A 16,944-nucleotide genomic window follows, 5' to 3' on the forward strand; every position below is an offset into this window, starting at 1 on the left:
CGGCAATCTCCACACGTAAGCCTTGTTTTCCCTATTATTCACTGTCACACAGGAGCACAGAGACACGCACAACACACATAATGGGAAGAGGGCAACACACACACACACACCACCTGAGACCATGTATGAGACCATGTATGAGACCATGTATGAGACCATGTATGAGACCATGTATGAGACCATGTATGAGACCATGTATGAGACCATGTGAGGCCGTGTATGAGACCATATGAGGCCGTGTATGAGACAGTGTATGAGACCGCGTATGAGACCGCGTATGAGACCGCGTATGAGACCGCGTATGAGACCGTGTATGAGACCGTGTATGAGCAGGCTGTTTTTAGAGCATCAATGCTCCCTCAAGTGAGACTAACCTAGAAAAACACAATGAAAAGGCACAACTCAATGGGAGATGAAGAAAATCATAGATGACTGTAGGAGTCTATAGTATTTCATCTGTGATCATCAGGACAGTATCTGTGATTCACAGGAACAGTGTGTGTGTGCGCGTGTGCATGTGTGCGTGCGAGTTTAGCCTGGTTTCACAATGCAGGTAAAAAAGGACAGACACTATGGCCTTATCTGGACAACTACAGGAAGAACATCTCCCTCCCTCCCTCCCTCCCCCCGCACTCATCCTCTTTCTCTTTCACACGCCCTCTCAACATATCCCCCTTAGACACAGGAATCAATGTGGCGTTCAGACGGTCTCTTCTTACACAGACAGGGGCGTTGTGATAGAGAGATAAGGGGTGAAAGAGGGAGACCAAGCGTGTGAACAAATAAAACCAGAACCAGATTGACATGACCGTGTGGTATGAAAAGAGCTCATCTCTGTCAAAGGGCTGTCACACAACTAAACACAAGTCAAGGAGGATTTTGAATAGACCATTTATGAATCAAAAGGGAGGACAATGTGTGTCATCGTAAGAGGCGGGAAAATGACAAGCAATAGGCGAGAGGACACATACCCACATCACTGAACAGCGCAGGACAGAAAAATCAATGAGCGACCACACACACACACGCGCACACACACGTAACCACAGCTCACATGAATGCACGCACACTATCTTAATGAGGGATGACAGGGGGATAATAGGACACCTGTCTCCCACACACCTCCTTTGACCTCCTTATTTCAACCTCTCTCTGTATTCAGCCCCTCAGCCAAGCCATTTATCTCCATATACCTCTCCATATATCACTCAATATGCTGTTCATTTACAGAGCGTCAATCCCAGTTCTCTTTTTTTCCCGTCACCTAAAAACTTTTACGCTCACACAGCAGATCAAATGGGCATGGCCTACCTCCAGTTGCCCCCTCAGCTCCTTGACGTGGGCAGAGTCCTGTGATAGCTCCTCCCTCTGGGAGGCGTCGGCCAGGACGTTGACGGTAGTTTCGGCCTCCTGAAGCCACTTGAGGAAGGCCTCCAGCTCCCTGAGGGACGTCTGTAGAGCAGTCAGGTCACTGTCCAGCTGAGCCTGGCGGTCACTAGCCCTGTCAATCAATCAACACACTAACTAGTTGATCGATGTAATGGCCAATGATCAAGCATTGGTTTGGTTGGAGGTCATTGTTTAATTAGCTATCTGAGTATAATTCAAATATCTCATAACATTATCAAAGTGATATTTGTGTATGTGTGTGTGGGGGGGGGGGGGGATTCTTATATCCTTGTAGGGACCTAAAATCTCCAAAAGTCCAACAAGGGACAAGGAACATTCTCCCTCGTGGGGACATTTCCCACATCCCCATGAGGACAAATGCTATTTTAAGCTTAGTGGTTAGGGTTAGGGTTATAATTAGGGTTATAATTAGGGTTGGGTTAGGTTTAGGGGTTAGGGAAAATAGGATTTTGAATGGACATTTATTTTAGGTCCCCACAAGGATAGAAGAACATAACATGTGTGTGTCTGTGTGTGTGGTCTAACTTTGCCATCCTTTTGGGTTTCTATAGTCCTCACAAGGATAGTAAAACAAGTGGGGACATTTCGCCCCCCCCCCTCCTCCCCCGTGTCTGTGTATGTGTGTCCACCTGTTGTTAATGCTGTTCCAGGCTCTGTTGTGTTTGTCCGTGACCTCTTTGATCCTCCTTGTGTCATCTGCAGAATACTCTCGCAGGAGCTGATTGGACAGCTCGTTAAAGGTTACCACGGTACCCTGACCTCTTCCCAGGTCTTGCAAGAACACCTGGAGAAGAAAACATAAACAAACAACAAATAACAACATACTCCTCACAGACTAAACAGTAGCAGCAAATGGCTTTCTAAATCTTTATTTCACTTCTTTCATATCCACGTCTTATGCCTTTTAATCTCACTGCAATTATCACAGTTCCCTCAGGATCTCACTTTGTTTACTAAAGGTATGCTAACCCATTTAATTAAATGAGAAATAATTATTACCCTGTTATCAGATATATCCTATCAGTACCTGTTCTAGGGCATTGGAACTACAGTAAAGTACCACAGTGAGTTAGACACAGATGCCCTCTAGTGTTTGAGGTTGGCATTGCATTGGACACACGAAAAGAAAGTCTACACCTGACAATCCCCACATAAAACAGCTCATATACATACCATTATCTGCTTGCAAGGCATGTTTGAACAGCTCTCATGAACACTATCAATAACAGTCGTGACATACCAACAGTAAGCCCTGTCATTTACATATACTCATCATAATCAGCATGTCACACCTGTGATATTAAAACGCATGATGAATGGTACAAAATATGTGTGTTATCTATCGGGCTAACATGCAAACGCACATAAACATACTTTCCAAGAACAGTTTTGAGTCACAGATTTAGAATCAGATTACTACCCAATCCTAACCTTAACGATTAACATAATGAAAAATATCGGACCTTTTATCAGTGGTTAGGGGCTACTCCCATCTGGCTAATGGAGCAGGGGGTCAGTAGTTCAAAGGTGAAGGGTCAGTGTATCTCTCACCTTGTTGTCACTGAGCTGTTTGGTCAGGGGTTCCCTGGAGAGCTGCAGTAGGTTGTGCAGGCGCCCCTCGTTCTGACCAATCAGAGCCTTCACCTCCTGCCTCTGCTCCTCCCACTGGTCGCTGTGGCCAATCATACTGTCCAGCTGCTGGAGCCGTGCCTCTACGCCGTGCTGCGTGTTGTCCCATTGGCTATGCACCTTCTCTACTGCAGTGAGAGAGACGGAGGGAGAAAGATAAATAGTGGTGGTAATATTACCAGATAGAAAGTAATGGTTGTGGGTAGGGTTGTGGCAGTCATGACATTTTGTCAGCCGGTGATTGTCAAGCAAATAACCGTTAATTAACATAAACACATTAAGCATCTCCTGTCTTCCACGCATAGTCTGCAAGCCACTGATGCTGACCTTTGGAACATCTACATTTTAAAAAGTCTAATAAATCCATGTAATATAGCCTACACCATCATAATAAATCCATTACTTATTTTAGACAGGTCTAAACAAACATGATAAAAAGAAAATCTAGTCTATTTCAGAAGAAAAGAATAGCATACTCTGAGTTGTCGTTATGTTAGGTCCTGATCTGGCTATGCCAAATGGCTGTGGGCGACACTAGTTCATTTAGCAGACAAGATTTACTTAGAATTCCGTGGCATTGTTTCATATTATTTTATAGTATTAGTATTATTATTAAGAATACAATTGATCAAAGCTGAATAAAATAGAAAGGATATTTTCTCCAAATGATTTGAGGGAGTGCACACATGCGGCTATTCTGTGTTGAGGTGTTAACAAAGAAACAGGTACTCCTATATGCTTAATTTAGAGTTATGTAACTTTAGTTGTGATACAAATGTTGGGCTATTTATTTAGATGTTTTATACATTCTAAGGCTGCATGATGTGACTCTAATGATGATTTGAAAAAAGTTACATGAAAGGCATGAGCTCTGCGCAGGCTGTACACACTTCATTAGTCTCTCATTCACAATTTGACAAGCACGTGATAATGCCTCAAATTTCCCGGCTGCATCCCCTTTGTGTGGCCGTAATGCTCCCTAAATCCATGCCTTTGCGGCCAGTGGTCGTTGTGTCCTTGGGCTGTGTGCCGAAGCACCTCTCACTCACATGGCTCTCCGTCACGTGACCGGGTCTTTCACACAGGCTACAAGTGAAGACAGACACATTGGGGATGCAACTGCGCGCGTCCTTATCGAATTCCAAGGCACATATTGGAAGAATTGTCAACATTTACTTTTCGTCAGCCAACAAGATGAGTAAGCCTAACCAACAGAAAAATCCCTAGCCTATGTCAATCTACTATCCCCCATAGTACAAAAGTTGACATTCTATTCTGTGCGACAAATAAATATTCCAAACAGTCTGGGACAGCTGTGGGATGCGATAGAGCCCAAATTAATACAACCACTAGCATCAAAAAAACTGTTTTAAGCAATGAGCCTGACATGACAGATGAGAATGTTTAGCTTAAAATGTTGATAAACTATTAGGCTATTTCTTCACATTATAAGCACAGCAATGCGCACACTGCAGTAGGCTATAAGCATGAATATTCCATTAGCAGAAAAACACCATTATCAAAAGTGTGATTATGCATGTGTGATTATGCATGTAATGCTTTTATTATAAAGGTGCATTTTTACATTGAAAATGTACTTCCCCAAACTTGAAACTCACGCGCTGCGTATGTATGCCAGTGAGGCTCTACACCCATTGTAAAACAGATTCATGCGCTTCATTTTAAGAAGTTATTTGGCCACTTTAGTTGTGATACAAACCTTATCAAAAACATATAGGCCTATGGGCTAGGCTACATGAGGTGTGTGACTATGATTTGAAAAAGTCGCAAAAAAAGCATGCGATGGGCATCATTCACAAGTGATCATATATCATTCAAGTGATAGGCTAATATTGTCACCAATGACACTTCTTCATTTAGTCTTGTCTTTACATATGCTTAATAATATATGTGTGAAATTTGTTTTGATATAGAATGGACCATTATCATGCACCTGTATCGAAACAGGGGCAGGGGGAAAAAATACATGTCATTTATGCACTTAAATAGTGAATGGAGGACACTTTTACCGTGGTTAATTTTTATGCCAGCCAGGTAGGCTATACTCCTGTTGTAAAGAGAAGCAATGTGCTTCATATTAGAAAGTTGAGAAATGAAATAAATACAATAGGCCTAGCCTATAGAAAGCTGATGGGATCCTCTTTTTAATAGAGGCCATCACTCTGTTTTCTCACGCAATTAATTGTATAGCCTATAGACATGTTGCGCAACATTAGCTCATGGGCTCTCGTGAAGTGATTTTTGATTACATTTGCATTGATGTCAGAGTAATTAGAGGGACAAGAGTGCTGAGTAGCAGGCAGTTAGCAAGTTTGGTAGGCTACTAATGACCATCAGCAGCATCAGAGCTTGGAGAAGCCTAATTACCCTGACTAAATGGTCACGTGGAATTTGACTGCTGTCATGACTCGTGATCGCCGTTGTGGCAGTAATACGGTCACCGCAACAGCCCTAGTTGTGGGTTGTTAGCTTGAATTCAAGGTTGGGTAGGTGAGGTGTACCTTCCTGCTTTCTCCTATGAGCATACGGTACATACGTTTCTCAGTGATGGAGGTGCGTACGTCCAGGTTGGAGGTCTTGTTCTTTATGTTCTGGGCCAGAGTGAAGATGTCCTCCAGCTGGGGGTGACGCTGCTCCAGGTCACTTTTAGTCACCTGGACAGAATATTTATTATAAAGTCCTTTTTACATGAACATATTACAGTAACCACAACCACAGGTGCAAATACTATTCCAAACACGACTCCCAGGTTTATGCTACAGAGGTTTACCTACATACACAGACTCACTCAATGTTCATGGCAAGTTACAGTATATGCCACAGGTAACCACACTCTCAGTGACTAAAGTCATCACCAGTCCCCATTAATTCCCCCACACACCTGTAGGCGTCCCATGGTGGTGCGTATCTCGTCTGTGTCCCCTACAGTAACGATGTTGGACTTGAGCATCTGTGTGATGAGCAGCAGCCAGTCAGCCAGCTCTGTGGCCGTCTCGTTCAGATCTGTGGGGGCCACCAGCTCTGGGCTGCGGGGGGTCTGGTGGTGCCGGTCCTCACTCATCAGACTGGCCATCTGTACTGCCGATGGGACCACTGACACTGGGGATGGACACAGGGGAGGAGGGAGGTGGAGAGAGGCCAATTTAATTCAATCCAATGTTTATTTGTATTCAGTTTTGCCATTGCCAGATTACAAATTCTGTTGTTAAAAACAGATAGGAATGTTATAAAGTAGTAACTAGTAATTCATAATTTTGGTTAAGTTACCTGAGAGTTGTTGTTGTTGGGCGACATGGTGGTTCCATGGAGAAGAAACAGGATGTTGCAATGGAGACAACATAGGTGGGTGTTGAGATTCCTTCAGCCTTCCGTCCAGAGCCTTCCAGTCTGCCGCCAGCTGCTCTACCTTACTCTACACACAGGGGGCACAGGAGAGCACATACATCTGTCTTCACTTGGAGTTACAGTCGATTGTGACTACAGTTTAACAAACGTGTAGTTGTTGTAGTGTTGTTTCATGGGGTATTTTGTGTTCATTGTGTGTTGATGCAACTGTGTTATGCTTGTTGTTGGCCAAAGCAAAGCAGACCTTCTCCAGGGGAAGCAGCTGTTGTCGTCTTTGTAGTTCTATGGAGCGGGCCAACAGTTCCTCTAGCTCTCTCTTACGCTCCCTCATAGCTGCTGCCAGAACCTACAACACAGAGAGAGACAGACGGACATAGAGACAGACAGACAGAAATGAGTGGCTGAATGTCTCCATCTAAAGGAGACAGTTATAGTCCAATCAAATAAAGAGACCTTGTTAACAAAGTACAATAAAACACTGGATTTAAGGTTCTGCCCAAGCATCTTCAATTTAGCGTGTTTAGCCAACGTGCTGTGTGTGCATATTACCTGGCTCTCTGCAGGGCTTACACCTCTCCCACTGAGGCTCTGGTGTGTGACCTGAACCCAGTCGGTCATTCTGTTCATCTTGTCCTGGAACTGACCATGACTCTGTAGGTTCCCCTCCACCTCTCCTACTTTATCTAACAACTCTTGAGTCACCTAGAGGAGAAGCAGAGAGGAAGGAAATCAGAGACAAAGAGACAGACAGACAGACAGACAGAGACAGACAAGGAATGGAGAGAAGGTAAAGGAGAGAGATTGTCAATTTCCATTGGCACTTTTATTGTTACTCTCTTTTCTCCAGTTTAAGTTGACATTAAGGCTACTTAGTTGCATTAGGTTCATTAGGAAATGTAGGTTGAATAGGTCCTTCTCACCTTGCTCCAGTTGAGGTTGATGGTGCTGAGTTTGCTCCTGTGCTGATCTCTCTCCTGAGGACTCACACTCTGATTGGCCAGAATCTGGGGGCCGTTCTTGTTCAGCCAACCAAGACGCTCGTTCTGTGCGTCCATCTCCTCAGCCAGGGCCTAGAGTGAGATAGGTGAAAGAGAGGTGAAGGAGGGTTAGGGAGAGATGAAAGAGAGGTGAAGGAGGGTTAGGGAGAGATGAAAGAGAGGTGAAGGAGGGTTAGGGAGAGATGAGAGGTGAAGGATGGTTAGGGAGAGATGAAAGAAAGAGAGGTGAAGGAGGGTTAGGGCGAGATGAAATAGAGGTGAAGGAGGGTTAGGGAGAGATGAAAGAGAGGTGAAGGAGGGTTAGGGAGAGATGAAAGATAGAGGTGAAGGAGGGTTAGGGAGAGATGAAATAGAGGTGAAGGAGGGTTAGGGAGAGATGAAAGAGAGGTGAAGAGGAGATATGGTGGGAGAGGTTGAAAGAGAGGTGAAGGAGGGTTAGGGCGAGATGAGAGGTGAAAGAGGGTTAGGGAGAGATGAAAGAGAGGTGAAGGAGGGTTTTAGGGCGAGATGAAATAGAGGTGAAGGAGGGTTAGGGAGAGATGAAAGAGAGGGAAGGAGGTTAGGGAGAGATGATAAGAGAGGTGAAGGAGGGTTAGGAGAGATGAAATAGAGGTTGAAGGAGGGTTAGGGAGAGAGATGAAATAGAGTGAAGGAGGGTTAGGGATGAGATGAAAGGGAGGTGAAGGAGGGTTAGGGAGAGATGAAAGAGAGGTGAAGGAGGGGTTAGGGAGAGATGAAATTAGAGGTGAAGGAGGGTTTAGGGAGAGATGAAATAGAGGTGAAGGAGGGTTAGGGAGGAAGTGAAATAGAGGGTGAAGGAGGGTTAGGGAGAGGTGAAGGAGAGGTGAAGGAGGGTTAGGGAGAGATGAAAGGGAGGTGAAGGATGGTTAGGGAGAAGATGAGAGGTTGAAGGAAGGTTGGGGAGAGATGAAAGAGAGGTGAAGGAGGGTTAGGGGAGAGATGAAAGAGAGGTGAAGGAGGGTTAGGGAGAGATGAAAGAGAGGTGAAGGGGTTAGGGAGAGATGAAGAGAGGTGAAGGAGGGTTAGAGAGAGATGAGAGGTGAAGGAGGGTTAGGGAGAGATGAAGAGAGGTGAAGGAGAGATGAAAGAGAGGCGAAGGAGGGTTAGGAGAGATGAAAGAGAGGTGAAGGAGAGGTGAAGAGAGATGAAGGCAGGGTTAGGGAGAGATGAGAGTGAAGGAGGGTTAAGGAGAGATGAAATAGAGGTGAAGGAGGGTTAGGGAGAGATGAAAGGAGGTGAAGGAGGGTTAGGGAGAGATGAAAGAGAGGTAAGGAGGGTTTAGGAGAGATGAAAGAGAGGTGAAGGAGGTTTAGGGAGAGATGAAAGAGAGGTGAAGGAGGGTTAGGGAGAGATGAAAGAGAGGGAAGGAGGGTTAGGGAGAGATGAAGAGATGGCGGAGGTTAGGAGAGAGTGAAGGGAGTGAAGGAGGGTCAGGGAGAGAATGAAAGAGTGGCGGAGGGTTAGGGAGAGATGAAAGAGAGGTGAAGGAGGGTTAGGAGAGATGAGAGGTGAAGGAAGGTTAGGGAGAGATGAAAGAGAGGTGAAGGAGGGTTAGGGAGAGATGAAAGAGAGGTGAAGGAGGTTAGGGAGAGATGAAAGGGAGGTGAAGGAGGGTTAGGAGATGGAAAGAGAGAAGAGGAGGGTCAGGGAGAGAATGAAAGAGATGGCGGAGGGTTAGGGAGAGATGAAAGGGAGGTGAAGGAGGGTCAGGAGAGAATGAAAGAGGTGGTGGTGGAGGGTTAGGGAGAGTTGAAAGAGAGGTGAAGGAGTGTTAGGGAGAGATGAAATAGGTGGCGGAGGGTTAGGGAGAGAATGAAAGAGGTGGCGGAGGGGTTAGGGAGAGATGAAAAAGAGTGTCGAGGGTTAGGGAGAGAATGAAAAGAGTGGCGGAGGGTTAGGGAGAGATGAAAGAGAGTGAAGGAGGGTTAGGAGAGATGAAAGAGAGGTGAAGGAGGTTAGGGAGAGTGAAAGAGAGGTGAAGGAGGGTTAGGGAGAGATGAAAAGAGAGGTGAAGGAGGGTTAGGGAGAGATGAAAGAGAGGTGAAGGAGGGTAGGGAGAGAATGAAAGAGGATGGCGGAGGGTTAGGGAGAGATGAAAAGGGGAGGTGAAGGGAGGGTCAGGGAGAGAATGAAAGAGGTGGGGGAGGGTTAGGGAGAGATGAAAGAGAGGTGAAGGAGGGTTTAGGGAGAGATAGTAGTGAAGGGAAGGTTAGGGAGAGATGAAAGAGAGGTGAAGGAGGGTTAGGGAGAGATGAAAGAGAGGTGAAGGAGGGTTAGGGAGAGATGAAAGGGAGGTGAAGGAGGGTTAGGGAGATGAAAGAGAGAAGAAGGAGGGTCAGGGAGAGAATGAAAGAGATGGCGGAGGGTTAGGGAGAGATGAAAGGGAGGTGAAGGAGGGTCAGGGAGAGAATGAAAGAGGTGGTGGAGGGTTAGGGAGAGTTGAAAGAGAGGTGAAGGAGTGTTAGGGAGAGATGAAATAGGTGGCGGAGGGTTAGGGAGAGAATGAAAGAGGTGGCGGAGGGTTAGGGAGAGATGAAAGAGGTGTCGGAGGGTTAGGGAGAGAATGAAAGAGGTGGCGGAGGGTTAGGGAGAGATGAAAGAGGTGAAGGAGGGTTAGGGAGAGATGAAAGAGGTGAAGGAGGGTTAGGGAGAGATGAAAGAGAAGTAACAGGGAGATGAAAAGAGGGTAATGGGATTATTAAGGGGTGAATGAAGGGGTTGGAAAAGATGTGGATTAGGGGGGCAACAGGTTCTGGCCCTGAGCCTTACCTTGAGTTCTTTGAGGTTCTTGTCGGTAGCGGTGACGGGAAGAGAGCTCACAGCACACTCAGCCTCCTGCAGCCACAGAGCCAGGTCTCCACTACGCCTCACCAGCTCTGATAAGGCAGGGTCACCTCCAGCCAGCCTGCACACACATACACAGGTACAAACACACACACATACAAACACACATACATACACAGGTACAAACACACACACATACACAGGTACAAACACACATTCAAACACACACACACACACAGATTGAGATGTATTTCTCTACGGCTGCCGTGTGTAGGCCTAATCCTAACGTTTAGGATATATTTGTATACTGATCCATCATGCTGATATCAAACATTACAGCCTAGGACATTGATGCAGAAAATATTCATACATTTGGAAAAATGGATTAACATTTTATTGGCGCATATCTGCACCATAGTAACAGTAACAGTCTAGTTAATCCTCCTCATATAAACATACAAAAATATTTAAAACATGCTTTTTCCATTGGACACAATTTTTGAGGCCCGAAATGCCCTTCATATCACCCTTAAAAAACGGTACTATTTTTAGGGCGACTGTGCTTCGTTTCCATGGTGTTCGTTTCCGTGGTTACCTGCGCTGTCTGTCCAGCACCTGTCTTTGCACGGCCCTGCAGCGCTGTCCCAGGGCCTCCAGCTTGTTCTCCATCAGGGGCCCGTCAGGGGCCGACAGCTGTCCAATAATCCTCTCCCCTGTCTGGCTCAACCCGGCCAGGACAGGCATGTGACTGGCTAGACCCTCCTCCAGCTCCTATAGGGAAGAGAGAGGGGCTTACTGATCAACATGACTGGCTAGACCCTCCTCCAGCTCCTATAGGGAAGAGAGAGGGGCTTACTGATCAACATAACACTAGGAAAAAAAGTTGTATTAATCAACAGAATGACTCAATTGGAAATTAGCTGGTATGAATATTGGATTGCAACTATAGGTATTGGATAGATTGGACTCTAACGGTAACAAGCAAGCTAGCTGTTTCACGCATCCTACAGATAATTATGATGATGTTAGTTGTAGAGATACTATATAATATTAGCAATACAAATGTTAATCTCCTTGTTTTTCATTCTCTCCCTCCCTCCCTCTCTCGTTCCCTCTTCCTCTACTGTAATGAACGACAGAGCGTGAAAAGTGCTGGATAATTAAGAAGAGAAGCCGTATTGTTCACGTTCAAAGACATACATTTTCTCTCAGCAAAACTCCCCAACCGCATCAGTTGCTAACGTAAACATACTGGTCTGATTTGTTTGATCGTATTCAGATTATGGAAATAATTGTGTTTATCATAAATAAAACATGTCAGAGTTCTCATTGAAGTGAGTGAGTTATACACACACTCTATTTCTCACACACACACACACACACACACACACACACACACACACACACAACACACAACACACACACACATCAACCTCCTGGTGTGTCCTGGCTGTGTCCTGGTCCAGTTGTCCATCAGGTCCTGTTCCCTCAGTGAGCACCTGTTCTATGTCGGTCAGCCACTGGCTCAGGTCGTTCAGGTCACAATGGAACTGTCTCCACTCCTCCACCGCACGGTCAAAACTCCTACAGACAGACAAGGGACAGCAGATATTGAATCAGTTGAGTTGAACTAGTCCAACCACTAACCTTAACCATTAGAGTGGAAACTAACTTTACCCAGACCAACCCCTAACCTTAACCATTAGGGTGGAAACTAGTTTTACCTAGACCAACCCCTAACCTTAACCATTAGGGTGGAAACTAGTTTTACCCAGACCAACCCCTAACCTTAACCATTAGGGTGGAAACTAGTTTTACCCAGACCAACCCCTAACCTTAACCATTAAGGTGGAAACTAGTAGATCTGGAATCTGTTAAAGTCCTGATATGGCTGTAGCCTCTATTATTATGGAATCTATTGTGAGTTGTAATTCCCTCATAATGGACTGAATGAGGACCTCTCCCAAATACATTTCTGTAGTAGGGATCCTCTCACTTTATGGCTGACACAATTTTAGCACAAGAACTGTTTAAGGATTATGAACTGGGGTTCATGTTATGAACTGGGGTTCATGTTATGAACTGGGGTTGCCTGACGTGACTAACTTTTTATTTAGTTTTGTCATTATTTTCAGAGAGGTGGTTATAGGTACAAACAAAATTATAGAAATGCATACAAAAGAATGAATTTGATCCCAATAGCCAGAAGGGGGAGCCATGGGAAGCTTTGAACTACAGAAATTCAACAGCGGCAATATATTCATTTTGACAATAGATATTCTGCCGGTTAAAGCAACTTGGATATTATTCCATCTACTGAGGTCAGATTGAATTGATTGTTCTGTTAAATGCTGTGGTAATGGTTTTATCTAAGGAAGGAACTATATCTACTCCCAAATACTTTAAATGGGAAACGATTGGGATTCATACGTAGAGATGGAGTCCTCCATCGGGGTCTTGAGAGGCAGTAGGGCTGATTTGGTTAGATACATTTTATAACTTAAGATGAAGTTGAATTTATCTATGAACTTTAATGCATTTGGGAGTGATTGAAATACATTGTCTAGATATAGTACAATATCCTCTGCATATAATGAGATGAAGTGATCAGTAGATTTGAGGGAAATAGGTCTTATTTCCTTCTATTGACAAATTACCTGGGGCAGGAGTTCCATGGATAATAAGAATAGCAAAGGCGAAATTGGATCCTTGTCTGCGGCTTCTAGTGATTCTGAACGGACGGAGCAGAGCAGGTATTGCCTGTTGTTACTATGGCTGTGGGATTGGTAAATAGTATTTTAATACATTTAAATGAGCCAATTCCCATATGTTCCAAGACAGACGAGAATGCTCATATCTCTGGTCTATCAAAAGCTTTTTCTGCATGGCGAGACACCACAGCCCAAGGAGCTGTTGTTTCTGATGAAGCATGTAAGATACTGTACGTAATAGTCGGTTATCTGAGGATAAATGCTTTTTAAACCCGCTTTGTTCCGTGTGGAACAATTTGGGTAAGTAAGTCTCGAGACGGGACGACAACATTTGGAAATAGGGGACGATAGTGAGAACACTGGGTGGCGTTGTTTTTAAATAAAAGCTAAATTAGTACTCTATTCACATTTCTCCCAAATGAACCATTGTGAACACTTGTATTAACCATTGAGCAATAGTGGAACTAATTGATTCCCACATTTTAAATAGACCTGAGAACAAATACCATCCCTCCAGGTGATTTGCCTTTATTCAGATTCTGATTCAGAGTGTTTAATAGTCACATGTAAAGGGTTGCAGGTGTGATTATGGGAAACCTGATATTGTGTACTACCAGGGTACAGTGAAAATCTTTGGCTCTGAGATCCAACATGCAGGACTAAGTGAAATAAAATAATGAAAATGGTCATTAAAAAACGATATAAATAGAAATAACATGATATATATCATAACTGTAACAATAATGAATAAATAAAGTGATTAATAAATCGATTCATGCTATCCAATGCCCGTGTTTAGTTTTTTTAAACAATTAATTCATTATTCCTTTTGTGGGTGTTGGTGGGTGGATTCTGGAATCAATCCGGAATCAGAATTAGGTTGTTTCCACTGGGAAATTCCTTATTTTTCCAATAAAGAGAAAGGAGAAGGAAAAACGTTGCCCCGTTCCTGACTTCCATTAAACAGTAACATATGTGTGGGACGCCAGGGAATGACCGGAGAAAATACCAATGAACCTCACAATGAACTACCACCATCTCTATATAAAGATAGAATAGGTCATTATCAATAAAATGTCACAATACGCTGTAGTGCGTTCGATTTGGCTGCTGTGGGGCAGAGACCCATTTTCAAGGGATTGTTAAATAAATATTTAAACATTTTGGTTTTAATATCGTCACGTCTTGAAGAGGATAGTCAGAACGACACATTTCCGATTATTCCACACTTAGCTCTATCATCAGACTTATACAGCAAGTAAAGGAATGCTTTTCATGCCCAGTAAACATCAATTGATCATGTAATTTCAGATACATTCGGCATGTAGCTAGCTAGCTAAGGAAACAATGTGTCGTGCCCTGGCATATCTCTCCATCCTCTCTTGTCTGTGGTCAATATCTGATAACTGACATTTACTCTGTACACATGCTAGGTCAGTGGGGGATGAAACTCCCTGACAGACTAGTACAGAGACAGGATGGAGACAAGATCATGACTTAGTGACGTCATTCTCTGTGTGTGTGTGTGTGTGGCTGACACTGACGGATCAGTGATCAGAGTTACATCAAGCTACATCTAAGTGCCCGTATTCGAGGCGACAAACATATCCTCTCACATGCAATACGGGACCACCAAAGACTACGGCTGCTCTTCTTCCCTTTATTGTGATGCTACAATTAGCATTTTGTTTCCCATTTATTTTTCCTTATGCTCTTTAGTGCTCATTGTGTATGAACACCTGACAGGTACTATGTAACAATGTTGACCGTGAGTCACCCACCCTTTGCGGTGGTTGTACATGCGGTTGAGGCGGTCCCACTCTGCATTGAGCTGGGTGAGGGCGTCTCCTATCTGTGCCACCTCTCTCTGCGACGCCTCCAGGATGGCATCAGGCTGGCGCTCATGGATCACCGTCACCTGCTCCCCCACACACTCCAGACTCTCCTTTATACTCTGGGAGAGAGAGAAGGAGGAGAGGGGTAGGAGAGAGAGGGGGACAAGAGAGAGAGGGAGGAGAGAGGAGGGGGGACACGTAAGTAAAAGAGTGAGAGGTATCCGTTCAGACCTACAGGACCTATCTCTCCCCTCATCCCTACCCCCTTTCCCCTCCTCCCTCCCTCTCTCACCCTCAGTGTGTCCTCCTGGCTGGAGAAGTCTTCATAGAGACCACTGCTGAGCTCGGAGGAGTTGAGCAGCAGTTCGTTGTCGGCCATGGCCAGCAGAACCTTGTTGATATTCAGCAGGTAGTCTGAGGGACTGAGAGAGGGCACCCTGTCCTCTGGCTCCATCTGCTGGCAAGAGACGATATTATGTTAGAAGAAGTAAATCGTGTGTGAATCAGACATTTTGCAATTACATTTAGCAGACACTCTTAGAACGACTTACAACCAGTACATTCAACTAAGGTAGGTAACACAACAACATGAGTCTGTGGGAAGCATCAAATGTCAACATTTTGATATCACATTTAATTTGACTGTCATAAATACGTCACACAACAAAACAAGGTCATTAAAAGGACATAGTGAATAAGATAATAGGTAATGTGTAATACTAGTGATACACTGAACAAAAATGTTAAACCCAACGTGCAACAATTTCTAAGACTTTGCTGAGTTACAGTTCGTATAAGGAAATAAGTCAATGGAAATAAATTCATTAGGTCCTAATCTATTGACTTCACGACTGGGAATACAGATATGGTCACAGATACCTTACAAAAAAGGTATCACCATTTGCCTCATGCAGTGCAATACATCTCCTTCGCATAGAGTTGATCAGGCTGTTGATTGTGGCCTGTGGAATGTTGTCCCACTCCTCTTCAATGGCTGTGTGAAGATGGATATTTGGTGGGAACTGGAACACGCTGTCGTACACATCGATCCAGAGCATCCCAAACATGCTCAAAGGGTGACATGTCTGGTGAGTATGCAGGCCATGGAAGAACTAGGACATTTTCAGCTTCCAGGAATTGTGTTCAGATCCTTGCGACATGGGGCCGTGTATTATCATGCTGAAACATGAGGTGATGGCAGCGGATGAATGGCACGACAATGGGCCTCAGGATCTCGTCACGGTATCTCTGTGCATTTAAATTTCCATTGATAAAATGCAATTGTGTTCATTGTCTGTAGCTTATGCCTGCCCATACCACAACCCCACAGCCACCATGGGGCATTCATCCGTGAAGAGCACAGTGGCCATCGAAGGTGAGCATTTGCCCTATAAAGTCGGTTAAGACGTTGAACTGCAGTCAGGTCAAGACCCTGGTGAGAACGACGAGCATACAGATGATCTTTCCTGAAACGGTTTTTGACAGTTTGTGCAGAAATTCTTCTGTTGTGCAAACCCACATTTTCATCATCGGGTGGCTTGTCTCAGACCATCCCGCAGTTGAAGAAGCCGGATGTGGAGGTCCTGGACTGGTGGAGTTACACATGGTCTGCAGTTGTGAAGCTGGTTGGACATTAGAGATCGACCGATTAATCGGAATGGCCGATTAATTAGGGCCGATTTCAAGTTTTCATAACAATCGGAAATCGGTATTTTTGGACACCGATTTGGCATATATATCTTTTTTTTTACACCTTTATTTAATCTTTATTTAACTAGGCAAGTGAGTTAAGAACAAATTCTTATTTTCAATGACGGCCTAGTGGGTGGGTTAACTGCCTCGTTCAGGGGCAGAACGACAGATTTTTACCTTGTCAGCTCGGGGGATTCAATCTTGCAACCTTACAGTTAACTAGTCCAACGCTCTAACCACCTGATTACATTGCAATCCACGAGGAGCCTGCCTGTTACGCGAATGCAGTAGAAGCAAAGGTAAGTTGCTAGCTAGCATTAAACTTATCTTATAAAAAAACAATCAATCATCAATCATAATCACTAGTTAACGACACATGGTTGATGATATTACTGGTTTATCTAGCGTGTCCTGCGTTGCATATAATCGATGCGGTGCGTATCATTGCTCCAATGTGTACTTAACCATAAACAGCGATGCCTTTTCTTAAAATCAATA

At 44.4% G+C, this 16,944-nt stretch overlaps 1 protein-coding gene across 1 annotated transcript in view; it reads right to left on the minus strand.

Moving 5' to 3' along the window:
* The window catches only part of LOC111972652 (utrophin-like), a 153,884-nt gene that overhangs the window by 92,670 nt on the left and 44,270 nt on the right, over positions 1–16,944 (minus strand). Inside the window, 14 exon segments of the mRNA XM_070446762.1 lie at positions 1,312–1,501; positions 2,040–2,194; positions 2,962–3,167; positions 5,597–5,714; positions 5,942–6,159; positions 6,328–6,472; positions 6,650–6,751; positions 6,955–7,107; positions 7,326–7,475; positions 10,194–10,329; positions 10,804–10,979; positions 11,642–11,792; positions 14,701–14,873; positions 15,047–15,208. Coding sequence (XP_070302863.1) covers positions 1,312–1,501; positions 2,040–2,194; positions 2,962–3,167; positions 5,597–5,714; positions 5,942–6,159; positions 6,328–6,472; positions 6,650–6,751; positions 6,955–7,107; positions 7,326–7,475; positions 10,194–10,329; positions 10,804–10,979; positions 11,642–11,792; positions 14,701–14,873; positions 15,047–15,208 — 2,235 coding nt within the window.

The sequence above is a fragment of the Salvelinus sp. IW2-2015 genome, linkage group LG14, assembly GCF_002910315.2.
Source record: "Salvelinus sp. IW2-2015 linkage group LG14, ASM291031v2, whole genome shotgun sequence".
Lineage (NCBI taxonomy): Eukaryota > Metazoa > Chordata > Actinopteri > Salmoniformes > Salmonidae > Salvelinus > Salvelinus sp. IW2-2015.